A 17,156-nucleotide genomic window follows, 5' to 3' on the forward strand; every position below is an offset into this window, starting at 1 on the left:
TTTGGAAATCTCTGATGTGAAATATCTACAAAAGGAGTGCATGAAGTGTATATATGTATGTATGTTAAAAGAAAAAGCAAAACAAATACTCATGTACCCATGACTCAAGAAAAGAACATTGCAGAATCTTAGAAGCTCCCAGTGCAGTTTCCCAGATAGAGCCCCCTTCCTTCCACAGGTAGTAATTTTCTTGATTTTCTTTATTCCATGTATAAACCTCTAAATAATATATTGTTTAGTTTTTCCTAAACTACAATGACTATGTAGAATAGTCATGTTTTCTGTTCTTCTGTAACTTCCTTCTTTTGCTTTAGAATTTTGAGCTCCATCAATACTGATATGAGTAGCCCTGGTTCATTCATTTTGGCTGCAGAATGATACTCTATTGTTGCTTATATATTTGATTTTTTTTTTTTTACTATCTTGTTTTTATGTCCCACTTTTTCTGTTTCTGCCTTCCACTCCATTCTTACCTTCTTTTTGATTGAGATTTTTAAAATTTTTACTTTTTGATACCTTTTGTCCTCTATTTGTTAGGAAATTATGCAGCCTATATCTGTTCTTTTAACAGTTATCCCAGTTACTTATTTTTTTTTAACTTGCTAGATTACTGGTTTATTATAAAGGATGTAACTCAGGAACAGCCAGATGGAAGAGATGCATAGGGCAGGGTATGGAAAAAGGGCATGGAGCTTCCATACCCTCTCAGCACATCTGATTTCCACATGTTCATCTACCAGGAAGTTCTATCCCATTTATTTTTAATCAAGAATCTTAAGTATTTTAACTCCAGTCACCCCCTTCTCAACTTATATTCTCTTGTTTTGCAATCTGTAGTTCTACATAAAGCCCTCCAAAAACTTAGACACATTATTGTTGTTGTTGTTTTATACACTGAATATTTGTTTACATTAACCCACATGCTTACATCTTTGCTTACTGTTCCTTCTTCCATCTCAAACGTTCCACTTGGGATCATTTGTCTTCCTTTCTTACTGCTTTTAAGAACTTGTTTCCTTTCGTGTTTGTCTATTTCAGTATCTTCACACTTCAGGGTCTGTTTCAGTTTATGGTGCCTTGTTCTCTTATGTATTTTGTAATTAACTTTCTTGGAAAGTCATCTAGGGGGTTTTCATTGTTTCCAGTGAGAAATCTCTATCCTTATCTCTGTTTCTGTTTTATCTAAAATGTCTTTTTTGCTTGTTTGTTTGACCGCTTTTAAGATTTTCTCTTTATCACTGGTTCTGAACAATTTGATTATGATGTGCATTGTTGTAATTTTTTCATATTTTGTGCTTTGGGGTTCATTGAGCTTGTTAATACTTTATAGCTTTCATCAAATCCCAAATTTTTCAACCGTTTCTTCAAATTTTTTTTGTCCAGCCAGTACCTGTTAGGGACTCCAGTTTCACCTCTATTATTTTTATTTCTTTTTCTGTGTGTGTCCATTTTGAGTAGTTTATATTGCTGTCTTCAGTGCACAGATCTTTTCTTCTTCAATATTTAGTCTGTCAGTCCCACTCTATATAGTTTTCATCTCTAGAAGTGCAATGGATGTGTCCCCTTATCTTTTTGAACATCCAGAATAAATATAACTGCTTTAATGTCCTTGTCTATTTAATGTCTATTATTTCTAACATGTTTCAGTTTTCACTGATGATACTTTTTATTATGGGTCATGTTTTCCTGCTTCTGTGCATGCCTGATCACCCTCAAGTATTGAAGATGATACAGATTCCCATATGTGTATAAGGATTCTACCTGGGTGTGGGGAAAGAGCATAATAAAAGATTAGAGGGAACAGTGCCTTACATTTACCCAGGGCTGAAAATAGTGCCTGTTCCCACCAGCCAGAATAAACTCATGATTCACAGGGTATTGAGTATAATACTCAGGAATGTCTTGGCTCAGTAGTGGGGAATGATTAGCCCCAGTCTGAACATTGCTCCAGATCCACCTAACAAATCATAAAAGTAAGACCTGAAAGGATCAGACTGTTTCCAAGTAACTTAACTGCATTCCAGAACAAAGCTCAAGATTTATAGGAGTACAAAAATATGCAGAACTCAACAAGGTAAAATTCACTCTATTTTTATTTTTGACCTACATTTCTTTAATTATGAGTAAGGTTGAATGTCTTTTATGTGTTTAGAAGTGATTGTGTGTGTCTGTCTGTCCATCTGTGAACTGCCTGTTCATGTCCTTTTCCCATTTCTTTTTTGAGTTGTTGGTCTTTTTTGTTAGGTATCTGGCTAATACAGTTGAAGAAGATGAAGAAGAATCCAAATATGAAATTTTTCCATGGGCTTTAGGGAAAAACTGGAGAAAATTGTTCCCTAATTTCTTAAAGTTAAGGGACCAACTCTGGGATAGAATTGACTATAGGGCTATTGTAAGCAGGCGATGCTGTGAGGAGGTAAGATTTTTTTAAGTACTTTATATATGTAATCTCAGTTTTCTCTTTATGTAATTTCCCTTGTCTTGTTTTTTAATGTGCTTCTAATATTTCATTTTTCATATATGTGAGAGTAGACTGTTAACCCTGATGGTTACCCTGAGTACAGCTTGTATATTACAATGTTGATGTTTTAATTTTATACCACAATAATTAAAAATTGTCATTTGTTTTTCAGAGCAACCTACTTCTGTAGTAAGTATTTTTGTTTGTGTTTCTGTAGTCTAAAAGATCACAAATATATTGGGAAAGAGCAGTGTGCACATTCCAAAATATGTCAATAACATTTGGAGCTGAATAATAGTTTCCATTAAATAAAGTTTGTGAAATTTCAAGTTCCCAAGATTGAAATGCAAACTGCATGGTCTAAAATTTTTAAAAATTTAAATATGTTAAAAATCATACCTCTTTTCACATAGAATAATACATAAAGTATGTTTCTTTGGTGCCAGATTCTATTAAGATAAAACAGAAAGACACTAAAAATTAAATGATGGGTTATTTTGGGAAGCAAAAGCAAAAATGAACTACTGGGACTTGATCAAGATAAAAAGATTTTGCACAGCAAATAAGATAGTCAACAAAACCAAAAGACAACTGACAGAATGGGAAAAGATATTTGCAAATGTCTTATCAAATAAAGGGTTAGTATTCAAAATCTATGAAGAACTTAATAAAACTCAACACCCAAAGAACAAATAATCCAGTCAAGAAATGGGTAGAAGATATGAACAGCCATTTCTTCAAAGAAGATATAAAAATGGCCAACAGACACATGAAAAAGATGCTGTCAACATCACCGAGCATCAGGGAAATACAAATAAAAACTACAATGAGATCCTACCTCACACCACTCAGAATGGCTGAAATTAAGAAGTCAGGAAACAACAAATGTTGGTGAAGATGTGGGAAAAGGGGAACCCTCTTATAGTGCTGGTGGGAATACAAGCTGGTGCATCCACTCTAGCAAACAATGTAATTAAAAAGTTAAAAATAGAGCTACCCTATGATCCAGCAATTGTACTACTAGGTATTTACCCTGAAGGTACAAACATAGTGATCCAAAGAGTTACCTGCACCCCAATGTTTGTAGCAGCAATGTCCACAATAGCCAAACTATGGGAAGAGCTCAGATATCCATCAACAGATGAATGGATAAAGAAGATGTGGTATGGATGTGTATGTATATATGTATATATACATGCAATGGAATATTACTCAGCCATCAAAAGATGAAACCTTTACTATTTACAATGACATGGATAGAACTAGAAGGTATTACACTAAGCAAAATAGGTCAATCAGAGAAAGACAATTATCATGATTTCACTCATTGGAGTTTAAGAAACAAAATAGGATCATAAGAGGAGGGAGGGAAAAATAAAACAAGATGAAACCAGAGAGGGAGACAAAAGACAAACCATAAGAGATTCAACTATAGGAACCAAATAGGGTTGCCGGTTGGGGTTGGGGCAGAGGTATAACGGGGATGGGCATTAAAGAGGGCACGTGATATAATGAGCACTGGGTGTTATATACAACTGATGAATCACTGAACTCTACCTCTGAAAATAATGATACATGTTAGTTAATTGTATTTAAATAAAATTTAAAAAATAAAAACAAAAGATGGGTTATTTTATCTAACATTCTGTTTTCACTAAAGAAAAGAGTTAATGTTTCAAACTAAAGAATATTCTAGAGTAGAAAATTAAATGGAAGGCAGTGATCATTGTAAACCTATACTAGTTCAGTGAAGTTTGGTAAATGTGAATTAGATAATGTTATAATGAAATGAAGTCCTATCCAGTTAATGATGATAGTCCAGAAGAGCCAATTAATGGATTAGTGTCAAACTTCAGGGACTATTTTGGAGATGCATCATAGAACTCTTTTCAGAATTAACTTTCTTAATTATATTAATGAGATGAAGATATTAGAAAGCAAGCATAATTGTGGATCAGACTAAGAGGATTGTTGAATGTTGGGGGAAATGAAAGGATTCAAAAATAACCAAGAAGACTGAGTAGCAGGCCAAGTTTTTTCAGAATTGAATTCAAAAGAAAAATAAGAAAAATCAGATGTGTATATTTTCCCCATATTATTGGATCCTCACTAAAGGATTTAAACAACTCATTCCAATTACAGAGCAATGAAAGAGTCCTGTATTGCTGTTTTTTATCACTACCTCCCTAGAGGATAAATTGCGCACCTGTGCCATCCTTGGACATGATAGTAGGCCTTATTTGAACACTCTGATTTTTCCAAAGTAAACAAGCCCCATGGTATACCCAGCTAAGAGCATGGAGTGGGTATCAGAGGCAAGAGGCTGGGCTAGGTAATGCTCACCTCATGGCAGATTGCCCACCCGCTCCTAAGAACGACTTGCACTATAACTGCAGCAACTTAATTTACATGATTAGAGCTGGGGTTATTTCAGTTGCTGGCATCAGAGTGTTAAACAGCCAGAGAATGGTATGGCTTAATGGTGTATATGTAAAAGACTAAAAAGTTTTGGATTGCTGTAAACTCAGTTGTGTAATGAGATTTACAGAAAAGATTAGTCTCTCAAGGCTTCAACACTGACAACAGATCTTTTCCCTAAATCTAGATGTGCATATCAAATTCCCTATCTATATTTCATTATCTAGTAGATACCTCAGACTTAACATGCTGAAAATCCAGTTTCTGATTCCCGCACACAGACCTCCAAACTTAACTCCTCCTATAAGCGTCCACATGTTAATAAATGGTAACTTCATCATTCTAGTTGTTCAGTCAAAAAAAAAAAAAGTGGTGTCCTTCACTTCCAACATCCATACCTTAAGAAAATAATCTAGCATCCTACCATTTCACCTCTTCTACCACTAAGCCCTACTTTTTTTCCCTCTTGCCTCAGTTATTGCCATAACCTTCCAAGTAGTATCTCTTATAATCTTCCTCTCCTGTAGTCTATTTTCATACACCAGCCCGACTAAATCTTTTAGAACCAAGTCAAATCATGACTCCTCTACTCAAAATCCTCCAGAGGCTTCCCATCTCACATAAAGTAAAGGCAAAACCCTTATCATAGTTCTACCTGGTCTGCCAACTCTCTTACCTCTTTACTTCATCTCACTTCCCTCCAACTACACTGGCTTCCTTGCCATTCTTTAAACACAACAAGGACATTCCAAGCTCAGGATTTTTTTTTTTTTAGGATTTTATTATTTGGAATACTTTTCCCCCAGATATCAGTGTACTTCTCTTCCTCCTTCATTCAAAATTCTACTTAAATATCGTCTCAGAGAAACCTTTCCTTACCACCCTCTATCTAGTAGTATCTCCTGAAATGGAATAAAATTGAAGAGTCCAGAAATAAACCTTCATTTTTATGGTCAACTGAATTTTGACAAAGGTACCAAGAAAATTCAATGGGGAAACAATAGTCTTTTCAACAAATGGTGCTAGACAACTGGATATCCACATGCAAATGAATGCAGTTGGACCTCTATTTCACGTCATATATAAAAGCTAACTCAAAATGGATCAAAGACCCACCTTTTTAAAAAAGGTGTAGTGATAAATCTTCATTATCTTGCATTAGGTTTCTTAGAGATGATACCAAAAGTGCAAGCAACAAAAGAAAATAGAGATCATCATCAAAATTAAAAATTTTTGTCTTTCAAAGAACACCATAAAAAAAGTGAAGAGACAAGTCACAAAGTAGGGGAAAATTTTTCCCAATTATCTGTCCAATAAGGGATTGTATCTAGAATTTATAAAGAACCCGAACAACTCCACAGGAAAAAGACAACTCAACTTTTAAAAGGGCAAGGATCCAAAAAGGCTTTTTGAAAGAAAATACACAAATAGGCAAAAAAGTACATGGAAAGATGCGCAACATCATTAACCATTAAGGAAGCATAAAATCAAAACCACAAGGACATATCACTTCACAACCCCTAGGATGGCTATTATGAAAAAGACAAATAGAACAAGTGTTGTAAGGATATGGAGAAAATGGAACCCTCATACATTTCTGGTGGGAATTTAAAATAGTGTGGTTGTTTCGGAAAACAGTGTGGCAGTTTCTCAAAAGGCTAAACAAAGGGTTACCATACAATGCAGCAATTCCAGTCCTAGCTATATACACACAAAAGAAATGAAAGCTATGTCCACACAATAACTTGTACATGAATATTCATAGCATTATTATAAAAGTCAAAAAGTAAAAACTCAAATTTCCATCAAGAAATGAATGGATAAACAATATTATATATCTATACAATGATATATCACTTGGCAAGTGAAAGGAATGAAGTAGTGATCTGTGTTAAAACATGAATGAACCCTGAAAACATTATGCTAAATGAAAGAAGCCAGTCACGAAGGACCACATATTGTATGATTCCATTTAGCTGAACTGTCTAAAATAGACAAAGCCCAAGAGAAACTAGATGAGAGGTTGCCAGAGGCTGAGGGGAGGGAAAAATGGGGTGTGATTTCTTTTTTTACGGAGTGATGAAAATACTCTAAAATTGACTGTGGTAATGGTTGTACAACTCTGAATATACTAAAAGCCATTGTATTCTTTAAGTGGGTGAACTGTATGGTATTTGAGTTTTAGCTCAATAAAGCTGCTAAAATAACAAGTAGTACCTCCCACTATTCCTCTGTATTTCTTTTCCCAGTTTTCTTCATAGCATATAACCATCTTATAATATATTCCATTTCACCTATCTTGCTAATGTCTATTTACCCTTGCTAGAATATAAATTTCAAGAGGGCATGATCTTTATTTTCTTATTGTACTCCCCAGTCCCTAGAACAGTGTGTGGCATATAGTTGGTACTCAGTAAATACTGCTGACTGACAAAGTGAATGGAATGTAAAGCTTGCAATTCTTTTTTTTTTTTTAAGTTTTTTTGTTTATTTATTTGACAGATCACAAGTAGGCAGAGAGGCAGGCAGAGAGAGAGAGGAGGAAGCAGTCTTTCTGCTGAGCAGAGAGCCTGATGTGGGGCTCGATCCCAGGACCCTGGGATCATGACCCGAGCAGAAAGCAGAGGCTTTAACCCACTGAGCCACCCAGGCGCCCCTAAAGCTTGCAATTCTTTTTCATACATTCTTATCTGTGTAGTAGAAAAACAATAAACTATAAAAGTTCTTCACTGGGCTGATTTAGCACTGCTTGTTACAACAGGGGCACATAGATAGGATTTCTTATGGCTATTTCAACTAGGTCCAGTTGAATCATGGTCGTATATAGGAAAGGAAATTACCTGGACTTTATCCTGTTCTCTTAACTATTCATTTAACAGCTAAGTTAGGAGTAAGACTCAAGTTCAGTGTTGTGGGGGTTGTTATCAAGAAGAATTATATCATTCTTGCCCTGAGGTTTGATGCATTAAAGTGGCAAGACATGTTGTTAGAAATTTAGTTAAGTATTCTATGCATTTGTTAATTGACATTACTGCCAACCCATTTCTTTAGTCTCATCCTAAAGTAAACCCAAGTTATGATAGTATTTACAAACTGGCTTACAATAATTTATATCTACATTATGCTGTACAAATTCATAAATATTTTCATATAAATTCTTATCCTCACAAAAATATCTGTGAGGGTTGTAGAATTCTCATTTGACATCTGATGAAACTGAGGACTGAGGACGTTGAGGTTTACTCAAGATCATACGTCAGTTGAGTGGCAAACCGAGAACTTCACATTTAATGAATTCCTAGTGTTGTTTTCTCTGACAGCTTGCTTCCCACTGCTTATATTGGTTAATTTGGAAAACACATTTATGTCTATTGTGTTATTTTATCTCAGGAATTAAATAGCATTTTTAAAAAGGACTGAAGTAGCATAAGTATTCTATTTTTTCTGATGAAGAAACTAGGGCTTAAGGATTGTAACTTGTCCATGGTCATTCATTTAATAAGTGGATGGGCCAGCTAGTACTTAAATTTGGCACTCTTATATACCACTATCAAAAAACTTATTTCCTCCTTTCAGATAGTATAGATTTTTTTTTAAGATTTTATGTATTTATTTGACAGAGAGAGAAATCACAAGTAGGCGGAGAGTCAGGCAGAGAGAGAGAGAGAAGCAGGCTCCCGCTGAGCAAAGAGCCCGATGCGGGGCTCGATCCCAGGACACTGAGATCATGACCTGAGCCGAAGGCAGCGGCTTAACCCACTGAGCCACCCAGGCGCCCCAGATAGTATAGATTTTTTAATTCATCTTTTTCTCTCACACCCTCTCTCTCTCTCTCTCTCTCTTTTTTTTTTTTTTTTTTTTACCTTGGTTGTTGCAAAGAAGCTAAGAGCCAAATTGTATACCTAACTACATTAATTCTATCAGTCTACTATGGGCATGTCTGCTTGCTCCCTTTAGCCAAAGTTTTCCTTTTGGGTCCTAGTTTAATGATTTTTCTTTTTCTTTTTTTTTTTTTTAACTTTTTGTCAGCTGCCTCAAGTCCTTTTTTGGAAAGAGATGAAGTATGATTATATTGAAAAATATATGTAGGGGTTCTCCAGAAAAGAGTAAAGACAACTTCCCTATTTATTCTGATCTTATCATCTTACAATTAGTTTACCTTTTTGGATATCAACTCCTCTGAGGTGGAAATTATTTAGATTGATGATAGCTTAATTTCTAGATTGGTTCATAGATTATGGAATATGCCAATCTGATGAGAATAAGATTCCAATTCCAGTCAGTTTATGCATGATGGAAGGTAGCAGTTTTATCAAGAGGAAGCTTTTCTCTGTTCTTCTTTCTTTTCTTTTTTTTTTTAAGATTTTATTTATTTATTTGTCAGAGAGAGAGAGAGAGTGAGCACAGGCAGACAGAATGGCAGGCAGAGGCAGAGGGAGAAGCAGGCTCCCTGCTGAACAAGGAGCCCGATGTGGGACTCGATCCCAGGACGCTGGGATCATGACCTGAGCTGAAGGCAGTTGCTTAACCAACTGAGCCACCCAGGCGTCCCTCTCTGTTCTTCTTATGTTGTGATGTATTCTGTCCTACATGGCACAGTATCATCAGAACTGATATGTCTGTCCGCTACTATTTGATTCCAGACTAGAATTTAGAAAGTAGAGATGTGATATAAACAGAGTTTTGAACAAAATCCAGTGACCATATGTAGCAGAGACCCAATATAGGGAAGGTACTGGAAATTGTTAAACTTGCTGTAGTTCAGGAAGAAAGGTATAAACCTACTGCTAAAGATAGTGATGCCAAAGAGAAGTCAGTTAAGAAATTATACTTGTCACTCCTCCTCCCCCTCCTCCCCCTCCTCCCCATTCTTAAATACCAAAGAGAAGTCAGTTAAGAAATTATATTTGTCACTCCCCCTCCCCCTCCCCCCCTCCTCCCCCTTTCCCTCCCCCCTACCTCTTCCCCCCTCCCCCTACCTCTCCCCCTTCCCCTCCCCCTCCTTCCTCCTCCTCCTCAAGTAACTTAGGTTTTTAGATCTAGTTTTTAAAGATAGCTGCCTGTGAGTCATATTTTTGTACTTAATTTTACCAAATTTTAAAGTCTTATAAAATTCTAAAAGAAAGCTTTCCATCGTAGGTTATGGCTATTGCTCCAACCCATTATATATGGCAACGGGAACGCTCTGTGCATCACAGTGGAGCTGTTAGAAACTACAACAGAGATGAAGTTCAACTGCCCAGGGGACCTAGTGCCACACCAGTAGATTGTTCACTCTGTGGTAAAAAAGGAAGATATGTTAGACTGGGATTGTCTTCATCATCTTCATCCAGTGATACAGTAGAGGTGATGGAGAAACATTCTCAGGAATCACACAATTCCTTCTCAATGGACATAGTAGTCGATCCTTCTCGAGCTTATAGCTATTCTCAAGGTATGATTTAGTACTACGTCAGAATTAGATTTATGTAAGTTATTAACAAACTCAAGTTATTTATTGACCTGTGGTTGGTCCTTACAGGCAGGGATATGTAATAATTTTATATACTAGAACAATATGAGTTAAATTAGTGTTGAAATCCTTCTCCTTTTCAGTTTCTTTTTGTCTTGTGTCCACATCTATTTTTGTAGTAGCTTACCTACACTAAAAGATTTTTATTGTGACTTGTGTTAAATTGAAGCCTAATATACCATGAATCTCAAGTATTTTAAAGTATTAAGTATTTGAAGAGCCTGAATCATTTTCTTTGAAATGTTTTATTGAATATAAGTTTCAAAAAGAAAATAAATTTATTCATAACCTCACCAGCTTTATCAGTGATTAAGTATGGGTTTTCTGCTATACACTTTTTAAAATTGAGTAATTGATATATAATATTGTATTAGTTTTAGGTGTACAATGTAATGAATTGACATACTGTGAAAGGATTACCACAATAAGTTAAAGTCTATCACCACACATAGTTTATTTTTTTTGTGATGGGAACTTATATACTCTCTTAGTAACCTTCAAATATGCAATACAGTATTGTGAACGATAGTCACCATGTTGCTCATTGCATCCCAAGATTGATTTATATAACTGGAAGTTTGGATCTCTTGACCACTTCATCCATTTTGCCCACTGTGCATCCCCACCTCTGGCAAACACTCATCTGTTCTCTGTATCTGTGAGTTCATTTTTTTTTTTTTTGCTTTGTTTTTAGATTCCACGTATAAGTGAGATCACACATTTTTTTCTGTCTAAAGTATTTCACTTAGCATAATAACCTCAAGGTCATCCATGTTGTCTCAGATGGCAGGACTTCCTTATTTTTTATGGGTGAATGATATTCCATTCCAATATTATATGGCTAAATGATTACACACACGCGCGCATGTACACACACACACACACATTTTCTTTATCCCTTCATCAGCAGATGAACACTTAGGTTGTGCCACCTTTTGACTATTGCCAAGTGCTACAACAAACAAGGGGGTGCAGAAACCTTCTTGAGATAGTGATTTTGTTTTCTTAGGATAGATACCTAGATGTGGAATTGGTGGATCATATGGTAGTTCTAATTTTAATTTTTTGAGGAAACTCTATGCTGTTTTTCCATAGTGACTGTAGCAATTAATATTACCACAACAGTATACATGGGTTCCCTTTTCTCCAAATCCTCACCAACACTTGTTATTTCTTATCTTTTTGATAATAGCCATTCTAACAAGTATGAAATGATCTCTCATTGTGGTTTTGATTTGCATTTCCCTGATAATTGGTGACGTTGAACACCTTTTTGTGTAACGGCTGGCTTATATGTCTTCTTTGAAAAAAAAAAAGTCTATTCATTAACTCTGCCCATTTTGTAATTGTGGGTTTTGGGTTTTTTTCCCCCCTCTTGAGTTGTAGGAGTTCTTTATATATTTTGGACGTGAACCTCTTATTAGATATATGACTTGTAAGTTTTTTCTCCCATCCATAGGCTGCTTTTTCTTTTTGCAGATGGTTTTCTTTGCTGTACAGAAGCTTTTTAATTTGATGTAATCCCACTATTTATTTTTGCTTTGTTACCTTTGCTTTTAGTGTGAAGTCCAAAAAGCCATTGGCAAGATGAATGTCTCCCATTTTGTTCTAGTTTTATGGTTTCAGGCCTTACATTCAAGTCTTAAATCTATTGTGAGTTGATTTTTTGTGCATGGTATAACCACTTTTGTGCAGTGCTCTTCATTTCTTTTGCATGTGACTATCCAGTTTTCCAAACACCATTTACTGAAGAAACTATCTGTTCCTACTTCTTGGTTCTTTTGTTATAAATTAATTAACCATATATGCATGAGTTTATTTCTGGGCTCTCTATACTGTTCCATTTCTCTATGGGTCAGTTTTATGCACATACCATCCTATTTTGATCATTTTAGTTCTGTAATCCTATATACTTTTCTATCTTCTATTTTTAAAAAGTTAGAAGCATAGTATATCTAGGCTTGCTTTTTTCACTTTTTCATAAAGCATTTCCCCATGTCATTAGTCTTAGGAAACCTGAATTTTATTTGTGACATGTTATAAGTATCATAATATATTTGCACATTTCATTTTTGTTGGGATTTATATGACTTTGAACAATGGTATCTTAATTAGAAAATAACCATATAAACTAGAAATACTTTTGGTCAATCACACCGTAATTTTCATTCAAATTATATTTATAGAGTATTTCTGACACTTCTCAGTTCTCATTAATACTCTACTAGCAGTGATCCCTTTTACTTCTTATAAAGCCCTTCTAGATTTTCACCCATGTAAGATATAAGACTGAGATTTCTTACGGTTCTTCCTAAATTCTATAATGAGACCTGTGTTATTTCAAAATATCACCTATTTATTTTTGTTGTATCCTTATGAGATTAACAGTGGCTACTGAAGTTTTATTAAAAGAGAAACTAAACTCTTAAGACTCTTCAAGGTAGGAATCACATCTCAGTCATTGTTCCATTCTCTGGCCTTAGTAATCACTAAACAAATTTGACTGTCTTCCCTTGCAACACTTCCAAGCATAATTTTTATTGGTTCACTTGTATCTGAAGGTAAGTAGGATATACCATAGGCTAAATTATAAGATAAAAATTGCCTTTTAGCATCCTTCCCCTCTATCCCAGCAACTTTTACCTGTACTCTTTGACTCTTGTAAGATTTACTAGATGTTTAAAATGTTCCAGGCAATGTGTTAAACATTTTGCATTGATAATCTCACTTAATGTTCACAGCCAGCCCTATGATAAATACTATTATCTCTACTTTGCAGATAAGGAGACTGAGGCTTAGAGAGGTTAAATCATTTGCCCAAAGTGGTGGAGCGACAATTGAACCCAGGTCTGTCTGACTCTAGACTATAGCCTGAATTCCTTTTATGCTCTACTGCCCCCTTTGATGAAATCCTTTGATGAAATCTTTTCACCTTTGGTGGTGAAAATAAGCTGCCACAGAAGTCTTTTAGTAGACTACTAAGAACTAAGGATATGGTGAAAGTACTAAGAACCAAGTTCCTGATGAAAGATTGTATGGAGTGAATTGGGAGAAAATTCTAGGCTCAATTTGAACAGATATTTATAGAAAGCAGAACACGAGTAGTTATGGTTTACTCAGACTAGTGCCTGTAGATATCAAGAGTAGTAACACTATATTTTAGGCTTTGTATCTCAACAGGAAAGCACAGTGCACCCGGGGAAGAAAGGGCTCTGCCAGTCAGTTTGCTTTGAAAAAAAGAGCATGACTTTGAGGGACTGTGGATGAGAAGTGGAACACTTAAGGGAGTTATAAATGGAATGTGCTTTTATCCTATCCCTGGTTTAGGATATATACAGATCCTGTACAGGAAGGAACAAGTATTTACTCAATCTTCTTTTGTTCAGAGTATTAAAGTTAAATGTAAAACTTTTGTTTCAGGATGACAGAGGGTAGACAAAATAGAGAAAAATAATTGATCGTACATACCCTTGACCAGTAAACATGTACATTCATTTTCCCTCAGTAGGCATAATTCAAAGTGAGCTTTTTGGGGGTGTGGGGGCATTAAGGGTAACACAATCTTATCAGGAGCAGTGGTCAGCCTCTTATTGCCTCAGCAGCTACTGATTCCCAGTAGTGACCTTTGCTAGCAAAATTTTCTTCCTTCAGTCTATATGAGGTGGTTGGAATCACCTAATGGTTTGCAGTTGCAGAAAATTCAATTCATCATTCTACAAGAGACACAAAGAGCCGATGCGCTACTTCAGGCTTTTGTGCTAAAATATCAATGCTTCTGTCTTCAGATACAAGCAAGCAACTTCTTGCTTTTCAGGTAAAATCCTGTTTTTCTGCCTTTAAAAATTTCTCTCAGAACATGTTCAAAAAACAAGTTTTACATAAACATGCTTATGACATTTATTAGGAACAAAACAGTTGTCATTTTGACAAGGTTGGGAGATAAATGAGGCATTTCTTATGAATTTATATACCTCACAATCACCAATCATGTACCAGGCATATTATAAAGGTAGTCTCATTTAACATTGAACACCGACTCAAGAAGTCTTTAAGTGGCATCATTACGCACTTTTTAGTGACAAACAAACTCAGAAAAGTCACAGTTGTAAGGTAAAACAATAGTAACAACAAAAACAGCAAGATGGCTCCCAATTCTATCTGAATATACAGCCTATTTTTATACTAAATGGACACTTTCTCTTTACTTTATGCTGTTTTGAGCCTTATGACACTTAAATTAATCTGAAACATGAATATGCAGAGGACGCCTCAGATTTTAGAGTGAAGCCAAAGGAAAAAAAGCATATGCCAAATCTTATTCCTGGATCACATAGGCAGGAATGGGACACTGCAACTGTTATATAATCTAAAACCAAGTAATTTTTCCTCAAAAAAAAAATCCTTTTCTGAACTTATTTATTTCAATCACTACAAATGATGTAGTCTTACAGGTTTAAAATCCTAATACTTAATGAAGGCATAATGAGGGCTTATAAATTAATGATGTAACAGGGCAATGCTAATTACATGATCAACATTTAGGAACACAAAGATTCCAGAATTAATTTTGTAGGATGAGAGACTTGTTAAAGACTTTTTAGAGGAAGTAATATATGAGCTGAGCATTGACTAAGTCCTGCTTTGCCCAGCAAAGGAAGGGAAACAGATTCTGAATAGCAGATAAAGCTTTGAAAATACATAGCTTCATTCTCTCTACATCCAATGAATCATTAGCACATCTGGTTATTCCTTCACAATATTTTTTACATCTCTGCCTTTCCCTCACCTCAAAGTTGTATGTTACTACCAATCAACTCATAATGTATACTATGTGTTACTGTGAAATTTCTAATTCACTTATTTTTACCTTCGTTCACATACTCAGATGCTGCTTACAAACTAACTTTTAAATAAATACCTCCTTTCACATGACTGTAGAACCTTCAGGAGTCCCTACTGCCTCTGAAGTACAGAGTTCAAACTTCCAATTCTCCCATAGTCCATAAGCTATATGCCTAAATCTCTCCCTAGAACCAAAGCAACAAATAAAACAATGCATGATCAAGTATGGGCTTATAGCCATTAGCACACTTTTATTGACCATTTACTGAGTGGAAAAGGTAGAAACTCTGGAAGGTACTAGGAAGAGAGTTGAGTCAGTCACAAATCTGGAGGAGTTTACAGTATGATAGATGACAGCCAAATGTGAATTTAGAAAGCTAACTTTAGAAAACCTCATCTGTCCCATAAGTAAGACTACAAACATGCTTAATGCTCTAGTGGAGACATGGAGAAAGGGCTTAAGCTGAACTACAACCATGTAAATAAATGCTTACTTGCTTATATAGTGATTTTCAATTTAGCTTAATATTAGAATGGACACTGTTAAAGAAGACTTGTTCACCAACTATTGAGCACAGTGTACCAAACAGAAACATAATTCTACATGAAATAAGAATAGGATGGGGCACCTGGGTGGCTCGGACAGTTAAGTTTCTGACTCGATCTCAGCTCAGGGTCATGAGTTCAGGCTTCACGTTGGGCCCAGTGCCCAGCGTGGAGCCTACTTTAAAAAAAAAAAGGAAATAGGAGTAGAAGGTACAACTTTTCTTTGCTCTTAACCCAGTCCCTTCTCCAAGTAGAACAACTACAGCTTGCATTCAAAACAATACATGAAGGACAGAATTTTATTTCTGATTAAATAGAAGGGCAGAAGAAAGGGAAGTCCGTCCGTCCTTCCTTCCTTCCTTCCCTTCTTGTTTGACACAGGGAGAGAGAGGACTGCATGAGAGGGAGAAGCAGACTCCTCACTGAGCAGGGAGCCCCATGTGGGGCTTGATCCCAGGACCTGAGGCAAAGGCAGAAACTTAACCAACTGCACCACTCAGGCACCCCAAAAGGGAAGTATTTGACAGTACTTAAAATGTACTTCAGAGCTTCTAGATATCTGGCAATGTAATGAAAACTATAAAGTCATTATTACTGTATGTGTGTTCATATAGTTACCATTAAGAAATATGACACCCTACGACTACTCTGCTTATGATTCAGTCAGTTCCTGAAATGCAACCAGAGTGATTTTTTTTTTTCAAAACACATATCTAAACATGTTACCCTTCACTTCACTAAATCGTTCAGTGAGACTCTATTTTTCTTAGCATGAATAAACTCCTTAAGAGGTCTACAAGATCCTGCATGGCCTGACCCCTACCTATTTTTCTGATCTCTTTCACTCAACCCCAGCATTGCTGGCTTTTTGTACTCATTTTCCCTGTTATAATTAACTTGTACTTACCATTCAGATTTCAGCTCAATTGTCACTTGCACAGGTAATTACTTAACCAGAGCCAAGTCCCTACAATATTACTCTGTACTTCTTTGGAGCATTTATAACAATTTTAGTTTTGTATTTGTGTGATTACTTAATGTCTAGGCTTTTTTTTTTTTTTTTGGACTATAGTCTAAAAAGTCAGAGCTTTTACATTAAAATTTTCCACATAATGAAAAACATGTAAAATATTATTTAGAATATATATATATATATATTATTTTAAATAGCTCCAGCCTAAGGGATAAACCCAGGAATAGCAGCATTTATCCACCCAGGCACTACCCTTTAAAACCTATAAAACATCTATATTTAAACAATAACCTAACCACTCTTAAGTTTTTGTTTATCTGTAAAATATGGATAACCTTAAAGATGAACTACACATACTAAATGAAAAAATTTCATAAAGTTCTTAAAACAATGTAGGGCTCCTA

At 35.5% G+C, this 17,156-nt stretch overlaps 1 protein-coding gene across 7 annotated transcripts in view; it reads left to right on the plus strand.

The window, feature by feature from the left end:
• SPDYA (speedy/RINGO cell cycle regulator family member A) overlaps positions 1 to 17,156 on the plus strand; it is a gene marked incomplete at its 3' end in the record, with an annotated part of 32,496 nt that overhangs the window by 14,767 nt on the left and 573 nt on the right. For 2 of the 7 annotated variants that reach the window (XM_082745177.1, XM_082745179.1), the window contains exons 5-7: positions 2,245 to 2,416; positions 10,019 to 10,313; positions 14,043 to 14,205. In XM_082745177.1, coding sequence (XP_082601303.1) covers positions 2,245 to 2,416; positions 10,019 to 10,313; positions 14,043 to 14,205 — 630 coding nt within the window. Of the gene's footprint in view, positions 1 to 2,244; positions 2,417 to 10,018; positions 10,314 to 13,170; positions 13,239 to 14,042; positions 14,206 to 17,156 lie in introns of those variants that run through there. The other 5 variants (XM_082745182.1, XM_082745183.1, XM_082745178.1 and 2 more) reach the window with 5 other exon arrangements.

The sequence above is a fragment of the Mustela nivalis genome (genome assembly GCF_964662115.1).
Source record: "Mustela nivalis genome assembly, chromosome: 8".
NCBI classification, from domain to species: Eukaryota; Metazoa; Chordata; class Mammalia; order Carnivora; family Mustelidae; genus Mustela; species Mustela nivalis.